At 38.1% G+C, this 16,100-nt stretch overlaps 1 protein-coding gene across 1 annotated transcript in view; it reads right to left on the minus strand.

Annotated features, from left to right (window-relative positions):
* Positions 1-16,100, minus strand: part of ttc27 (tetratricopeptide repeat domain 27) — an 85,242-nt gene that overhangs the window by 21,802 nt on the left and 47,340 nt on the right. The window contains exons 10-12 of the mRNA XM_081348060.1: positions 15,638-15,751; positions 6,126-6,221; positions 2,868-2,990 (exon numbers count right to left, since the gene is read on the minus strand). Of these exons, the coding sequence (XP_081204186.1) occupies positions 2,868-2,990; positions 6,126-6,221; positions 15,638-15,751 (333 nt within the window). The remainder of the gene's footprint in view (positions 1-2,867; positions 2,991-6,125; positions 6,222-15,637; positions 15,752-16,100) is intronic.

The following is a 16,100-nucleotide window of genomic DNA, read 5'->3' on the forward strand; positions in this document are numbered from 1 at the left end:
TCTCATCGGCTCCTGCCCTTCCACCCCTGCTAGTGCTCATGGGGATGGAAGGATAAAGGGCTTTTTGCAAACGCTCAGAACTGAAGCCGTAGTGGGAGAGAGGGGGTGGGCGGCAATAAAATTCACATTGCTTGGCCAGCACTTCTATTTGGGTGCTTATTTATTTTCGTGGGTACAAATAATTTGAGAAGTGGGAACAATATCTCTTCCTACTTGACACAATAGTTACATAAAAAAGTAAAACCTGAAGGCCCAGACAGAGGATGAATAAGCTATTTACTTGGGTACAAAAAGTCTCATATTTCCGTTTTACAAGAACAACACTGATAAGACGAGGTAAGAGAGAGAAATACAGAAGAGAAAGAGAGCCCCATGGTTTTGACAGCACTTGAATGCTCCTTGGGGCCATTATTAACTGCACATTTCCCATTGGCCACAAACAACAAAGTTTGTGTAGCCCCGTCAGGCACGGTGAGGCTGCAGGCGGCTGGATCTCATGACTGCCAACAACACAAATGGATGCTAATCCAAGCCAGGTGGCCAGTTTCACTTTCAGAAGGGAAACTGAAACATTCTGGTGCCGATACCATGTTTACCATAGTAAATTCTGGTAATAGTCTGGGGCCAACTACAAGAAACCCCCCTTAAAAACCCTTTATTTATAATGACAACGGTTTTCTTAACTTGCCACACGTTTCTAGGTGCTTTCTATAAATAGGAGGAGGAGAAGGAGGAGGAGATATCAAAAACAAAGTCATGAAAGTAGGTGCTTAAAGGGGGGGGTGAAATGCTCATTTTCACTCAATCTCCTGTTAATCTTGAGTACCTATAGAGTAGTATTGCATCCTTCATATCTCCAAAAAGTCTTTAGTTTTATTATATTTATAAGAGAAAATAGGCTGTACCGAGTCTTTCCGGAAAAAACCGAGCGTCTGGAGGCGGGCCGTGTGGGCGAAGCCAGAGCCAGAGAGAATCCGTCGATCTGGGCTTTGTTTATAAAACATTCATCGTCGAAATGCAGGGAACAAACAGTCTACACAACTCGTTTCTGCATCCACTGTTCCTAACACTGGGTTCTTTGGTAAGCTTTCCCTCACCAAAAACACTTTGGAGACACTATGCAGCGCTGCCGATGATTTCCTGTTAAAGCGCGTTGAGGTGCGCGGTAGCGCGGTCGCGCTTTTCCGGGAGAAATGCTCATATAAGGAGTTCCACTCTGGTCTACGTCATTAGATCCACGGTCAAAAAAAAAAACAGCCGAAACTTGTACCAACCCGGAAGTAAGATTTTCGGCACAGAAATTCTCCGTTATTCGTCCAAAATATTTTTAAAAAACTTTGGCCATGTTAAGCATGAGAATCCATCTCTTTAACACTGTAAACAACTCTGAATACATGAAACACCATTGTACCCCCCCTTTAACCTTCAGAAAACTTTCATCATCAGCTTCAGGTGGTCAAACTAAATATTGCATAACCTCATTTATTTTCTATTAATTTCATATGAGATCTTAATGATCTACATTTTTTGCAGTATTTTGGATGTATATCTAAAAACAATTGACAGAAAACTGAAAAAAAAAAAAAAAAAATCAGTTAATTCAAAAGTTTACTACAATGAAATGAATCCTAAAACTGCTAAATTATTATCCCTTTGTGCTGAAATGGGGAAAACATCTAGAGCTTCAGGTATTCAATGCAGTTTAGACTCGGATGGACAATAATTGCCTAAAGAGGAAGGGGCAGAATTTGTTGCGAATTGAATCCATGTAATGTCTGATTTTTGTATACTATTTTGTAACAATCTAAACTAAAAGGACGTTCTGTTTTTTGTTGAGAAAACTACAACAATTGAAAATAATGCAAAATAATTCTAAATAATTGGATTTTTGGCTCTTGCAATGTATGTAATGTAATGTAAAATGTAATAGGACACCAAACGGTAAATTCCAACAGTAATTTGCAACTACACATGCAAGCTCTAATGGGACAATACAATTAACTCAAATCAAATAAACATCAGTACATATCCCAAAGTCCCTCATGCTCTGAAGATGTTCACTCATTAAACGAACACAGTATCTCATGGGTTAATCCATCAGAAAAACTAACAGAGAAAAAAATATTCTCCTTATTCCAGCCTTCTTGTTTTGTGTAGACACCTTTTTCTTATCTCACTTTCTCTCTCATTTTTCACCAATTTCTTTCCTCTCATATGAAGTGTCACTCCCTTACGCCTGTCTCGGTATTCTATCCTATACATTCTTTTATATGCATACCTGCAGTTTATGACTTTAAACTTTAACATGAGTGCAGGGAAAAGTAGAGTGAGTCAGTGCCTCAGGTACTACAGTAGAGTGGAGTACATTTTTATATTATTACAACTCAGATTGGGGGTGATTGGGTGGTTTTATTGACCTCAGAGGTACCCTATAATCTGATTGGTACACAAAGTGGACGGTAACTTAATAAAACTCTGAAATAGCTCCCAGAAAACTGCACTGACAGACACACACACAGAGACACACACACAGTTAGAGCATGGAGCTCATATAGATGGGGAGACAGAGAGGAAAAAAAGAAGAGATGGATGTGAGGGAAAAATTTGCAATCAACTGCTCTTCAAGACCTTTAACAGAAGTCGCTTTCTCTTATCTCATTTTAATATGTAGAGACAACTAAGTAATTCACTTGTAGACTGATTTCCCTGAAGAGTAAACACTGTCAAATGGGACAATCAAAACACTGATCTGCTCATTCGAACGATCGTTACGATCGGGCTGACACGGCAACATTGGCTCAACCAATGGCATAAGTTTGGGGCAGGACTATTCATTTGAACTGATTGGTTGCATGCGAGTAGCGTACCTTGCCGTGCTGTCCCATCCTCTCCAGGCAGACAACTGCATCCTCCCAGAGTTCCAGTTGTTCATAGATCAGCAGCGCAGAACTCGTCAGGCCCAAATCAGTCAACAGACTTGCCAACTGCCTCTAAATACACACAAACAGTAAGCCAAGATCAGTCAACATACAGCCCACATGCCTGTAAATACACACAGCACGTGGGAGGCACACAAAAATATATATTTAGCATGTGGACACAGCCCAAAAATCAAACATACACAAATAAGCGTATTGAAAATTCTGTGCTTTTCATTTGACTCTGGTTTATCTTCGCACTAAAGTTAAACTACAGATATCACCAGGGGCTTTTTTTTCAAGGCAGTCCTAGTTCACTTTGTGAGCTATTTGAAATGACCAAAGCAGCACTTCAAAATTGTTTGTTTTTTAAAAAATTTTACATTTTATATAGACTGAATGGGGACTAAGGTTCAAATCTCGACCTACATCCACATACATAATTTATTTATACTCTCTCTCTCACACACACAACACACATATATATATAATTTTGATATGCTAAATATGCTAAATATAATAAAATAACATCTAAAATAAATTAAAAGGATACAGTACGCTCTCTCTCTCACCATCTTTTCTCTCATATTCTGTCTTTTTATCTCACTCTCTTTCTAAAAGGATGCATTCCACAGACAACCATCCATCTATCTCCACGATGTCACGCTTCACAGGCAGCTATATACACATCTGTACTATTAATGACCCTCGTCTGTCTCTGAGGAATGCTACAGGTCAAATGTGTTTACACTCTTTCAACTCCTTTTGTCATTCAGGGCTGCATTTCCCAAAAGCAGATTGATCGTAGAATCACTGCCACCAAAGGTCTCTATGATCAACTTAGGCTTGCAATGCTTTTGGGAAACGCAGCCCTGGTCATTTGAGAACGGATGGATCAGAGTCATAGGCTGTGTCCACTGCACTTCCATGTATTTCTGTTAATAAACATACTGAGATGTGCACCGACCCCACTGGAGATCATGCACAGTACTGATGATTATGATGTATAAAACTTCTATATTTGTGGACAGCAAACATGCACTGAACTGACTTCACCCTCGACATCTGATATCAGCAAGACATCAGACACGTAGCTGCAAGCAGTTTCACTGCAGGAAATGTTTAATTCCTGCTCAATTTCTCCTTCACCTTTCTGTCCTGTGACAATCCCCCCCACCCCCCACCTCCAGTGGCATATCACGTCCCACAGGCACTATGGGTAACTATAAATCTAGATATATACACCGGTGAGGCTGCCAGTGATCATGTGATCTATCAGCCAGGAGACAAAACGTGATGATACTAACTAATCTGGAGGAAGAGAGAAACAAACACACACACAGACACACAGAAAGAGCTGTGCTCTGTATCAACACTTATAGTCTTATTTTTCTCAAGTTTGTTTCTTATTTATTTGCCTAATGTTACTTATTTTAATTTGTTAATTGCTAGTTTAATCTGTAGTGGTACAGTATTGTCAGAGCTCCATTTGTGCAACTTTTCTGTTTTCATTTTCTCATTCACTTCATCTGCCACACTGAACGCTGTTCTGATTCATTTACATGCCAACATGATCCAGTCTGAAAGCAAATCCGACAATTTCAGAAATCTGTTCTTTTCAAAAAACAAACAAAAACAACGCTCTGCCATCTCTTAACCCTGACACACACACACACTTTTTTCTGGCTGCATGCTGCTCTCGCTTCTCTCTAGCTTGCAGTTTTGCTGCGTTCTATTCCCCTGCCAGCAATAGAAGTGACTTCAATTCCAGCTTTATTGCTGTTCACTGTTATTACACAGAGCGCGAGCAATGTCATCCACAGGACTGATCACATCAGCCCTCCCTTCTTTTCATCCATCCATCCCTCTCTCCACCCACTCACTCTCTTTCTCCATTCAGTCATTTCATTCCTTTTCTTTCAAAACCCTTCAATCCACCAAACATATTTTTTTTCCCATGATTTATTCACTTGTTTAACAATCTCTCACTTCAGGAAACATTTGTTTGTTTTCATTAGTTCCATTACTGCCCAATCAGACAGGAAGGGATAGTTCCAGGTTGCTCTATTACCTGTCAAAATGAGCTCATCGTCCCGTATCCCTGTATGCCCTCACAGTGTACGAGAAATTAATTTCATATTCTATCTGCCAAAGCTCTTATTGACACGACACTGGCTGTATAACCCAGCTGTTGTGTTTACCGAAATGGGTTTTTGAGAAGTAGATAAATAAATAACGGCTGCCCATGCTCATTTGAGGTGATTAGCTCAATGCACTTGTGAGTCTAGTAATGAGAGAAAATATGCAAGCAAATCAATTTGGGCACCAACAAATGAGTCAATCATTTCCATTTCAAATTAACTCAGGTAATCTGGCTTTATAATATGTGAATTATTCCCTACATGGGAATAAATTCAGACATAATTAAGATGAGAAAATGTGGGGAAAATAAACTCAATCAAGGTTCAAATGGGTCCCAGTTAAACCCAACCCAAAATTCTCTTTCATGTATTCACAGGTCATGATCAACTACACAGTTTTGTTTGTTCGTTCATTCGTTCGTTCATTAGCACTAAGCTCTCCAGACCTAAGGAAGGATATCTTCCTATTCCAGCACTGGAGAGAATGAGTACTTTAAGAGATTGATTATAAATGTTGTGCATGTACATCACAAGAACTTCTTTCTTGGTCTGTATTTATTGTCTGTTTGCTTTTTTGACCAACTTTGGAGAGTAAATGTATAAAAAAAAATTTTTGTGAAAGATAAAAGTTTCAAAAAATAAATAAACCATCTTAAAAACAAACCATCTTTAATCATCTAAAAATTTCAACTGCTTCAGGTTAATTAATAATCATAAATTAGTGTCACTGAAAAAAAAAAAGGTTTATGGAAAGTCCCCACTTTAATAATTTCTTTTCTATTCTATTCTATTCTATTCTATTCTATTCTATTCTATTCTATTCTATTCTATTCAAATAATAATAAAGAACATGTACTGCGTTAGATTAAACTGGGAAGGGTCATAGCACTTGCATATTGTTGTCCTATTGTTAGTTTAACGGCTGCTACTGTTTTCATTTGTAAGTCGCTTTGGATAAAGCGTCTGCTAAATGAATGAATGTTAATGTAAAACATTATGAGTGATTCTAAAACAATCATTTTGAGAAACCAGAAGCCTCAATTAAACAAACAGGAATTCAGATCACCTGTAGATCCCAGAGAGGCGGCGCCCGGCAAGTGTAGAACATCTTCAGCCTCTCAGTGATGGGACACTTCTTCTCACTAAAGAAATCCACCAAGATCTGAAACAGAAAGTGCCATTTAGGGGACATATATTCTCAGTTTTCAAGCATTGCTACTTCCACGAATTAACATTTTCTTCTTTGCCATAGGGATTACACCATGTCCTAACCAGACGAGATGCGATAAGATTCCAGCGACACATAGCTTGTCTGGCCCCACCAGAGATGCGATAAAGTCAATCAAAAATATCGGCCAGTCAGAAGAGCGCGTGGTCTGGCTCTCTCTGGCACTCGCAACGAAATGGATAATACATAATCCAATTCATGAATATTACACAATTTTAACATTATCAAAAATACATACTGATTATCAAAAATACATACATAAATACATACAAAAACGTCCATTGTTGCTTTCAGTACTGCTATAAGACACAAAATGATATTCAAACTCACATGACGCTTTTAACATTAAATAAAGCACATAAGCAGTACCTTATATTATCATATCATACTTTCTGTTGTTCCAGCCACGATGTCGCAGAAATAGAAACCATTTCTAAAATAGAATCGTCACAGCTGGTTAGGACAAAAACTCTGATTACATGGAAAAGATAACTTTTATAGCGGCATGTCTGTTTAGGGCACAGTATTATTCTAACAATAATGCAGATTTTCCTTAGAGTTTGCAAAACAAGGTAGTAAATAGAATTGAGCACCTATGAGCCAAAATCTCAAATCACATACTTTTGGAGGGTACCATTAAGATGAATAGGAATGCTAACACTGATCACTAACACAAATCTCCATGAATTACAGACCTCCCTGGAACACAAAGGCATCAATATAATGAGTATTTCTAATGTGCTTAGTGTTTGGTGTGATATCTGACAGTGATAAAAACAACCCCAAGCTATTAAAATGCAGTGTGGTGCAAACAACTTAAAAACTATTCCAGTGAGTCAACCCTTCACATTTTGCTTTAATTTATTGCTCATCACACAGACCTAAATGTATTTTCCAATCATTAACAAGATGGAAAAAAGTGATCTAGAAGCATAAAAAAAACAACTCAAACCCAAATCAGAAATTCCAAGAGTGAGAGCAATAACAAATAGATGTGCCAGCACATGCCAAAATTATAGCATTTTTATTCATTTTAAAGACGCCTCTCTACTCTCCACTGAGAAATGCTACAGGGTTTGACTGGTGCTTAAACTCAGTTAAAGCATGTGCAGGCCTGCTGTTTGAGTCTCTAGTGAGAAGATCAACACTCGTTCTGTTCACAAACAAGTGTCAATACTTCAGAAAGCAACAAGACAAAACACAATAACACAATGCAGCTGTGTACAACATGCAGACAAGTCCACAAATGCACATTGGAAGCTGATGGCCATCCTTGCCTGCTAAATAGTAAAAATAAATGCACAGAACGATGTCTGTCGCATTACCCCACAAATATTAAATTGACACCCCCAGCTGTCAATCATTATGAACATATGGACTGCAACTGGCACTAATAGGAGGAGAAGGCCTAAACACATTATGGAATTATAACTGTACCAACTTAAAGGGATACTTCACAGATTTTTCATATTAAACTATGTTATTCCCTTAACTAAGACGAGTTGATACATACCTCTCTCGTCTCAGTGCGCGCACTCAATCACTCAGGCGCGCGGTAAAAAGGATAACTATAATGTATGGCGGAATAGCACTTGGGAGCACTTCGACTCGGCGCAGTAATATCATCACTCCTGAAAAATCCTCTCCCTCTCACTTCTGCCATTAGAACCAACGTGACTTTTTACTGCGCCGGGTCGAAGTGCTCCCAAGTGCTATTCCGCCATATATTATAGTTATCCTTTTTACCTGCTTAGAAAAGCGCCACGTTTTATTTTGTGTCAGCATACTTGGTCGTGTAACTACTCGTGTAACTGTATTTAAATAGGGAAAAAGTGGAAGTGTTTGGTCGCTTCTAACTTCATCTCTGTTTAGTCCCTAATGAATGAACTGGGCTAAGCTAAGTGCTATCAAAGTGTCGCCGCGCGCCAGAGCGATTGAGTGCACGCACTGAGACAAGAGAGGTATGTATCAGCTCGTCTTAGTTAAGGGTATAACATCGAAAAATCGGTGAAGTATCCCTTTAAATAATGTCCACCCAAAATGCTGTAAATAACTTAATTTGGAACTGATGTCTGCAACATTTCAGTTCCAGAACATTCTGGAATCAAGCAGAAGTAAGGAAACATTACATATTCCATAAAATGCATTTCATAAACTGAAAAAAAAAAAAAAAAAAAAAAAAAAAATCCAATATAGATGTAATTTTCCAGTTCTGGTTGGGGTTCACTTTGGAAGAAACTCATCTGGAAATAAAACTTCCGACTGAGTAGATACAATCAGTTTCTATGGAGGATGGCAAAGCTTGTCTGCGGGTTGCAGATAACTAATTACTTATTTAGCATTTCCATGGATGAAAAATGCCTGAAATATATAAATGCTAATCTTCCGATCAGGAGGGCTGAGGGATACAGCTGTGGAGGCTGTGTGCTTTTTGACAAAATGGGGCAAAGTAAATTCCCCTACAGTTGACAATTTGGCAGTTTATTTTGAATTACACATAAACCTTTCCATGGAGAAACTCCTAGAGCCAAATACAGCGAAAGGAGGAAATGACATCACTGAGCATGCTTCATGACTCAGCATACTTTTAAGGAGGATAAGCCCCATGGAGTCAAAATCCATTCATTGCAATTTAAAGGCCCACTGAAGTGCCTTGGAACGCGCAGCTTTGTATGATGCGTTGACAATTTCCACTGAAACAGGAAGCTAAGGCGGGACATACTGAATGGCTCCTTGCCCTTTTCAAATAGCCAAAAGCGTTTCGTTTACCTCTCAGTCTGCAAGTCGTACTTGACAGCACCATGGAAGTGAATCCGAGCACTGATGATATGTTGGATTCAATAGTAGAGGTGTGAATACATTTCAGACATTTCATTCTTAACCAACGTACAAGTTGGAAAACAGAATTAAAACTTGAATTAAAACTTGATCGTTTGAGCAACCAAAAACACATCTCCAACCCATATTGCTCCGTGTCAACGGTCCCTTTGGCCAGGTGGTATTTATAGCTTTAGATTCTATAGAACATTTGATTGGACAGAAGGTGTGATGAGAAGCTGAAGTCTGCAGTGATAAAGTGAGAGACTAAGTTTTGAATGCTTATATCTCCTAAAAGCGAATTTTGTTGTTGTTTTTGAACACACCAGCTTATTCATAACCTTTAGGCTATCATATTCATACTAAAAGCTAAAAAGAACTCAGGGGGCCTTTAACTGTAGTCTCGCATTAAAGCAGAACAATGGCTGCTTTAGCTCTTAGTATTAGTGTAGTACTAGGCTAGTAGTACTCTTTAAAAACCAAAAGCTTTAGAATCCAAAAGGCTTTCAGTCCATGTCTATATAGCACTGAGACCATCTAGGCTATATGATGTTAGTGTGTACTATATGTAATGTATTATACACGCATTGTTTGTGTATGGTTGCATCATACTCATATAAAATGAATGTCATAAATTTACTGCAGTGTGCATCTGTTGTAGAATTTTTTTTTCTTTTTTTTTTTTTAAACGTCTCTCTGCTGAATTACTTCAAAAAAAAAGTTTCTGCTTTTTTTCTGCTCCAAAAATACCGTACGTCATATGTGCAGGAGTCTTTTTTTCTTTCAGCGTTGCTGTGAGATGCCTAAATCCATACCAAGAACCAAGCTGCCAACTTCTATTTCAGGGATATTATTGATTAAGCACTGAAATTGAATTTTACGTTCAGAGAAATCTACTTCAGCCAGGGCCTGATCGGAGTCCTAAACGAAAAATAAGAGGGCAGCAGTCGATAGCGCGTGGTGTTAAACCCCAAACAGGCAAATTGTCTGGTCACAAAGAGCGCCTCTAATCCAACAATGCACCAGAGACTCTGCCATTCAGAATACACAAAGGGAATAAAAACTTTTCTGAAGTTTTAGCCCACTCAGTGGCCTAGATACCGGCAACTCTAAACTGTGAGAAAAATGCCGAGCACATAGGCGAAGTGCCTTTCTGCCATTTCTGAATACACACTTTACATTCTTGATCTCAGAAGAAAGGCCAGAGGAGGCAGAGGAAATGAAGTTTGTCAAGTACCGCTGTGAAACTTGAACAGCAGCAAGGAGGTGGAGATAAGGAGTCAGTGCGATATTCATGAAAATGTCACGACTGTTCAGAATAGAAGGGGAATAATATTGAAGACAAAACAAAAATCTTTCTGAATTGATTACATCAAATGTGAAGCTGATGAGCATTTATGAATGACTGTAAAAATGTTCAGTATGTGCCTGGAATTCATCCAATCAGACCTTCTGCCATTAATGGAGGTCTGAGTCTGCAGTCAAGTAGATGATTCAGTTCATTAAAAACAAATCCAAATACCCAAATATTCCAAATACTTGGAATAAAATTGGGGTGGCCAAAGGACTCCCTTTATCTATTAAGGGTTTTGGTAGTGAAACTCTGTAGCGCCACCATCAGAGGGGGAATAAAATCCCTGAGGCAAGAGATTTCTTTAAGAGCATTGCAACTAACGTCTTTACGGTCACCCTTACGTAAGTGTTTGTACAAAGCATTTTACGATAGTTTCTGGCAAAATATGGCAATGAAGCAGCAGTTGCTATAGTTATGTAATCTCCACAATAAACAGAACATAATGGACCACTGACTTTTAAACAAATGTTATATTTACTAAACTATACAGCTGTAACTACAATTTTTGAGTTATGGAGATTATTAAAGGCAGTCTGACGGATGACACAGTGTCCTAAAATTCGAGCACATTGTTTCCATGACTCTAGCTACGACACCTGAGGACACTCAAAATTCTTCGGTGCAATTCGCATAGTTTTCCATTAAATAGCATTATATTTATCCAACTCGTTATTGTCTTGTACTCATGCATCAATGCCACTTTGTCTGTTTGGTGATTTGATTAGAATTTGCAGCTTTGAAATTAAGCACGAAAGTACAGAATGGCTTGTTCGGTATCCTCAACGCCTAGTCCTAACTGGACCAAGGACAAAAAAAAATATTATTTTAAAAGATGGAGGAAAAAGACCCAAGCCAAATTTTATTTTTGACAATACACACAGTCTCACGTCATACTTTTTAACTGGCTTATTTTGATTGCTAAAAATGCACTTCCTCCTCAATTAACATCATCGCATTCGAGTTTGGCAGATGACTTAAGGGACCCGTTTTTATCCCTTTTTCTTTTTTAGGGCTAAATGGTTACTAAGGACTTTGTTGCAACGCATAACAGAACTTAAGGGAACAAGTAATTAAGGGAATTACTTAATGACAGCCTTAAGGTTTCTTAAGTGGACCCTTAGGTACTTTCTTGCAGTCCATGTTTCACTAAGAGTACACTTAACCTTATAACTAAGGGTTTTTTTTTTAACTCAAGGGCTTTTATGCAACTGGGCCTTGAACTCTGCTTTCTCACTTTATCTTGAGTTGATTGAACCAAGTACTTAAACCAGATGGACAGTCTTGACTGTACAATATTAGAAAACAATTTCTCAAAAAAAAAAAAAAATCTTTAATTAGCTCATGAGATCTTGACAATGATCAAGAGCAAGATTTTTGATTTCCACAACTATTAAGAATTACATCTAAAATTTTATTTTGGATGTCTGATTTTATTTCAGCAACACTTAGACAAATAATAGACATCACAGTCACGGAGCTGTTAAGTTTGACGACCAGGTAAAAAGATTACACTGCTTATTATTTTCTAGTTAATTGGCCTAAAGTCATGAGCCTTGTTTCTATTCTTTGACTCCAACAATACCAATCCTTATAAGGACGGCCATATTGCCTGTATGACATTTACAGTTTTATCCGAATCGAAACAAAAGGACTGCAAACAGTCACTGATGTTTAACAAAATGAAAAACAAAGTATATGTTAACTTTTGAGGAGGTCAATGTGTACCAAGTTAGTCTTTTTTTTTTTTTTGTCAACATCCGTTATGTCAGAGCAGTACTGATTCATGATATTTTCAATATTTAAATCACTCACAAAAGAGCTCAACATCTCAAAGACTGACTAAAAAAGGGCATTCAAACTTTTGAGAAAAGAGGGGTGTGCAAATTGAATATGTGGATTTGTACCTCTACAACGCGCTACCTGACTTTCTTTCTACATCCTCCCTCTCTTCTCTCATCTGTTGAACTTTGTTAAAGTGTTTCGTCCTCTCGGAGAGTGTGCTGTCACTCTCTCGCCGTCGCTCCGGGGGCCTTGCTCAGCTGGGATCCTTCTCAGGGTGACTGAACTCACTGGTGTCAGGAGTGGGATTTGCTAAGCGCTTCATGTTTCTCTAACTCTGTGATGGACAGGTGTTTGTGTGACTTGCCGTGATCTCCTGTCGGACTCCAACTTGCCCCTCAGGGTGGCCTTCTAATGTCAAGACTCCCCCAATGATCTGTCACATTGAGTTTTGGGATGTCAGAGTGCAGCTCCACTGGGCAAACACTTAAAACTTAAAGGGAAAAAGAAAGCGATCAAAAAAGTAGAGGGCAATGTGTCACACCAAACTCTGCCCGCTGATGACCTTCCATCTGTCAGATGTTCATTCAGAGAGTGTCTGATCGCACCATTCAATTCTCAGCTCTTAACTGATGAACACCTGCAGCGCTCATGGTCACATCCATGGATTTCACTTGAGATCAAAAAGAGGGATGCCATCAGCCACAGCAAAAGGAACACAAAAGAAGATATTTTGAACAATGTTGGTAACCAAACAATTGATAAGACCCCATTGACTTCCCCCCACCATTTTTTCCCAATGGGGCCCATTCAACTGTTTGGTTACCCTTATTCTGAAAAATATCTTCTTTATGTGTTCAGCAGAAGAAAGAAATTCATACAGGTTTGGATCAACTTGAAGATGAGTAAATGAAGAAAGAATTTTCAATTTTGGGTGAACCATCCTTTTAAGCCCTGCAACACTTCTTTATCTGATATTTGTAAACAGCACTTAGTCCTAATAAATATTAATTAATTAATTGATGAATAAAAAAACAACATGATCATAAATAATAAAATGGATAAGTTAATGCATAATAATAATAATAAATAGTGAATAAATAAATTTAAATGAAAAAAGCCATTTCTCACAAGACTAGATTTAAATTACTGTAGCAAATTGTCAATGTCAATTTTATTTATAGCACCATTAATCACAACCTAGGTTGTCTAATGTGCTGAAGACAATACAATATAATAAAAAAAAACAAAAACAAAAAACAAAAAACAAAAAAAAAAACAATGCAATACAACTTCCTCATTGATTATATGCCAATTCACAAATATGAGTTTTTAGCTTAGATTTAAAAACAGACAGTGATGATGCAGAACGAATACAGACAGGCAGAGCATTCCACAGTCTGGGGGCAGCTATTGAAAAGGCGCGGTCACCCCTGAATCTCAGCTTCAACTTCGGAATGCATAACAATCTCTGGTTGGACGACCGGAGAGACAGAACTGGACAATATTAATAATAATAATAATAATTCAGTTAATAAATCCGAGAGGTAAGGAGGGACCAGACCGTTTAATGATTTAAACACCAAAAGAAGAATTTTAAAATTCACTCGATAACGCACGGGCAACCAGTGCAGAGAACATAAAACCGGCGTAATGTGGTCCCGTTTTTTTAGTACTGGTTAAAAGTCTTGCACCTGCATTTTGAACTATCTGCAACCGGGATAAAGTTGACTGGATAATCCCAAAATAAAGTGAGTTACAGTAATCCAGTCTAGAAGTAATAAAAGCATGAATTAATTTTCTGAAATTTTTTCTTGACAGAATAGGTTTTACTTTTACTAGTAGTCGAAGCTGAAAGCAGCATGATTTGACCACTGTATTTATGTGTTTGTCAAATTTAAGCCCATCATCAAAGACAACCCCTAGATTTTCAACCCAAGGCTTCACAGACGAGGATAACTCACCAAAATGTATTTTTGGTGTACTAACTGTAGTAAAAATAACTGAAGGACCAAACACTATTTCAGTTTTACTCTCATTAAAATTAAGAAAATTTAAAAAGAGCCAGGCCTTCACCTCAGACAAACAGGTTATAAGTACCTACAGACCATTCGAAGTCTGTTTTAATGGCAGATAGATTTGAGTATCATCTGCATAGCAATGGAACGACAGACCATGCTTCCTAAAAATAGAACCCAATGGGAGCATATATAAAGAAAAAAAAAAAATAGGAGCTAAGGAACCCTGAGGAACACCACATGACATGGGACCTCAGATGAATGTTCACCCATGCTAACTTTAAAACTTCAATTAGAAAGATAAGATTAAAACCATTCAAGAGCACTTCCTTTTATGCCAATATTAAAATTATTGGTTATATTTTGCATTTATGACAATTTAAGGAGCTCTTCCATTGAAAAAGGACTGATGACACTATAAACTTAAACCATAACTTTAGCAGTAAACCCCTCTCAGAACAGAACAGAGGATTCAAAACAGTCATACAGCAGATGTCTCTGTGAGGTGAGATGGGCCAACGCAGAGGCTAGAATTTTTCACAGTTCTACAATGAACAAACATCACTAATTAAAAATTAATCTGGTATAATGGACAAACTAACTGGCTAACAAGTCTTTCTGCTCCTCAGAATGTCACTGGAAGCCAGAAAATTAAATTTGATCAGGAGGACAGGAAGAACCAGGCTGACTTGTTTCAGCAAATTTCAATAAAGCAACAAATTTCATTATCCAATCCTTCCTAAAATCCACACACAAATGAACGAGAATACACACCAAACATATCAGCACTTTCCCGGTTTTACTATTCTGGCTTTTCCTTAGTAAAACATGGAGACAAACTGTCATGATAAATGACAGAGGAAACGGGAAGCAGCCAAAGGGAAGCTTAAGCATTCTTCTCCCTCGGGCTTATCTGTCCATTTCTCTTGCACACATACACAAATGCAGCAAAAACAACAGGAGGAAATCTGGGATCTCGTTTCTCCGGGTGCTATAAAATTTTGGAAGCATTACATTGAAAACAGTAAATCAACAAATTGAATGAAGTAATCACTACCCTACAGCTCATATTAAAAGACAAGAACTGTACACTCCTTAGTGCCTCAGACTAAAACAATGACAACAGAGTCACTAGAAGTCTGCGTTTAGTGAGTTTTTTTATATTTTTAAAAGATGTCTATGCTATTTGATCAAAAATACATTTATTCCTGTGATGGTGAATTACTCCAGTCTTCAGTGTAAAATGATCCTTCAGAAATTATTCTAATATGCTGATTTGGTGCTTAAGAAACATGTAGCACATAGACTGTGATCCTGATTGCATTTGAACCATTATTTATGATAATATTGTAAATTGATATGCATTCTGAACAACATTCTACCTGAGTTTGCATCATGGCACGTTCAACTCTCCGTGAGCTTCCTCTCTCCAGCTTAGTCCTCAGGCACAGTGATGTCACTTCCACCGCCCAGAACTTTGGCTGAGACAGCAAACACTGAGGAAGAGAGAGAAAGAGATGAAAATATCACTCATGGTGACATACAGATTTTTCATGTCCCACTTTCATGAATATGAAATCATATGTGCAACTACGTTGCAAACCAAAACGCATACCACACAAATAAAAAAGGAATCTATAGCACACAATCCGACAAACACATACCACCCTCTGCAAACAGAGACGTGAGCGTTCACTGGCCTGTATCACATCAGCAGAGCGGCAGGTAAGCGAGGGGCAGAGGACTCAGATGGAAATACTTTCCGACACACGTTACTGGAAAAGCATCCTGTCTTAACTGGAGCAAGACCGACACGTCAATGCTGAATTAAAATATATGAGGCGT

This window comes from Scardinius erythrophthalmus (genome assembly GCF_964197995.2).
Source record: "Scardinius erythrophthalmus genome assembly, chromosome: 19".
NCBI lineage: Eukaryota > Metazoa > Chordata > Actinopteri > Cypriniformes > Leuciscidae > Scardinius > Scardinius erythrophthalmus.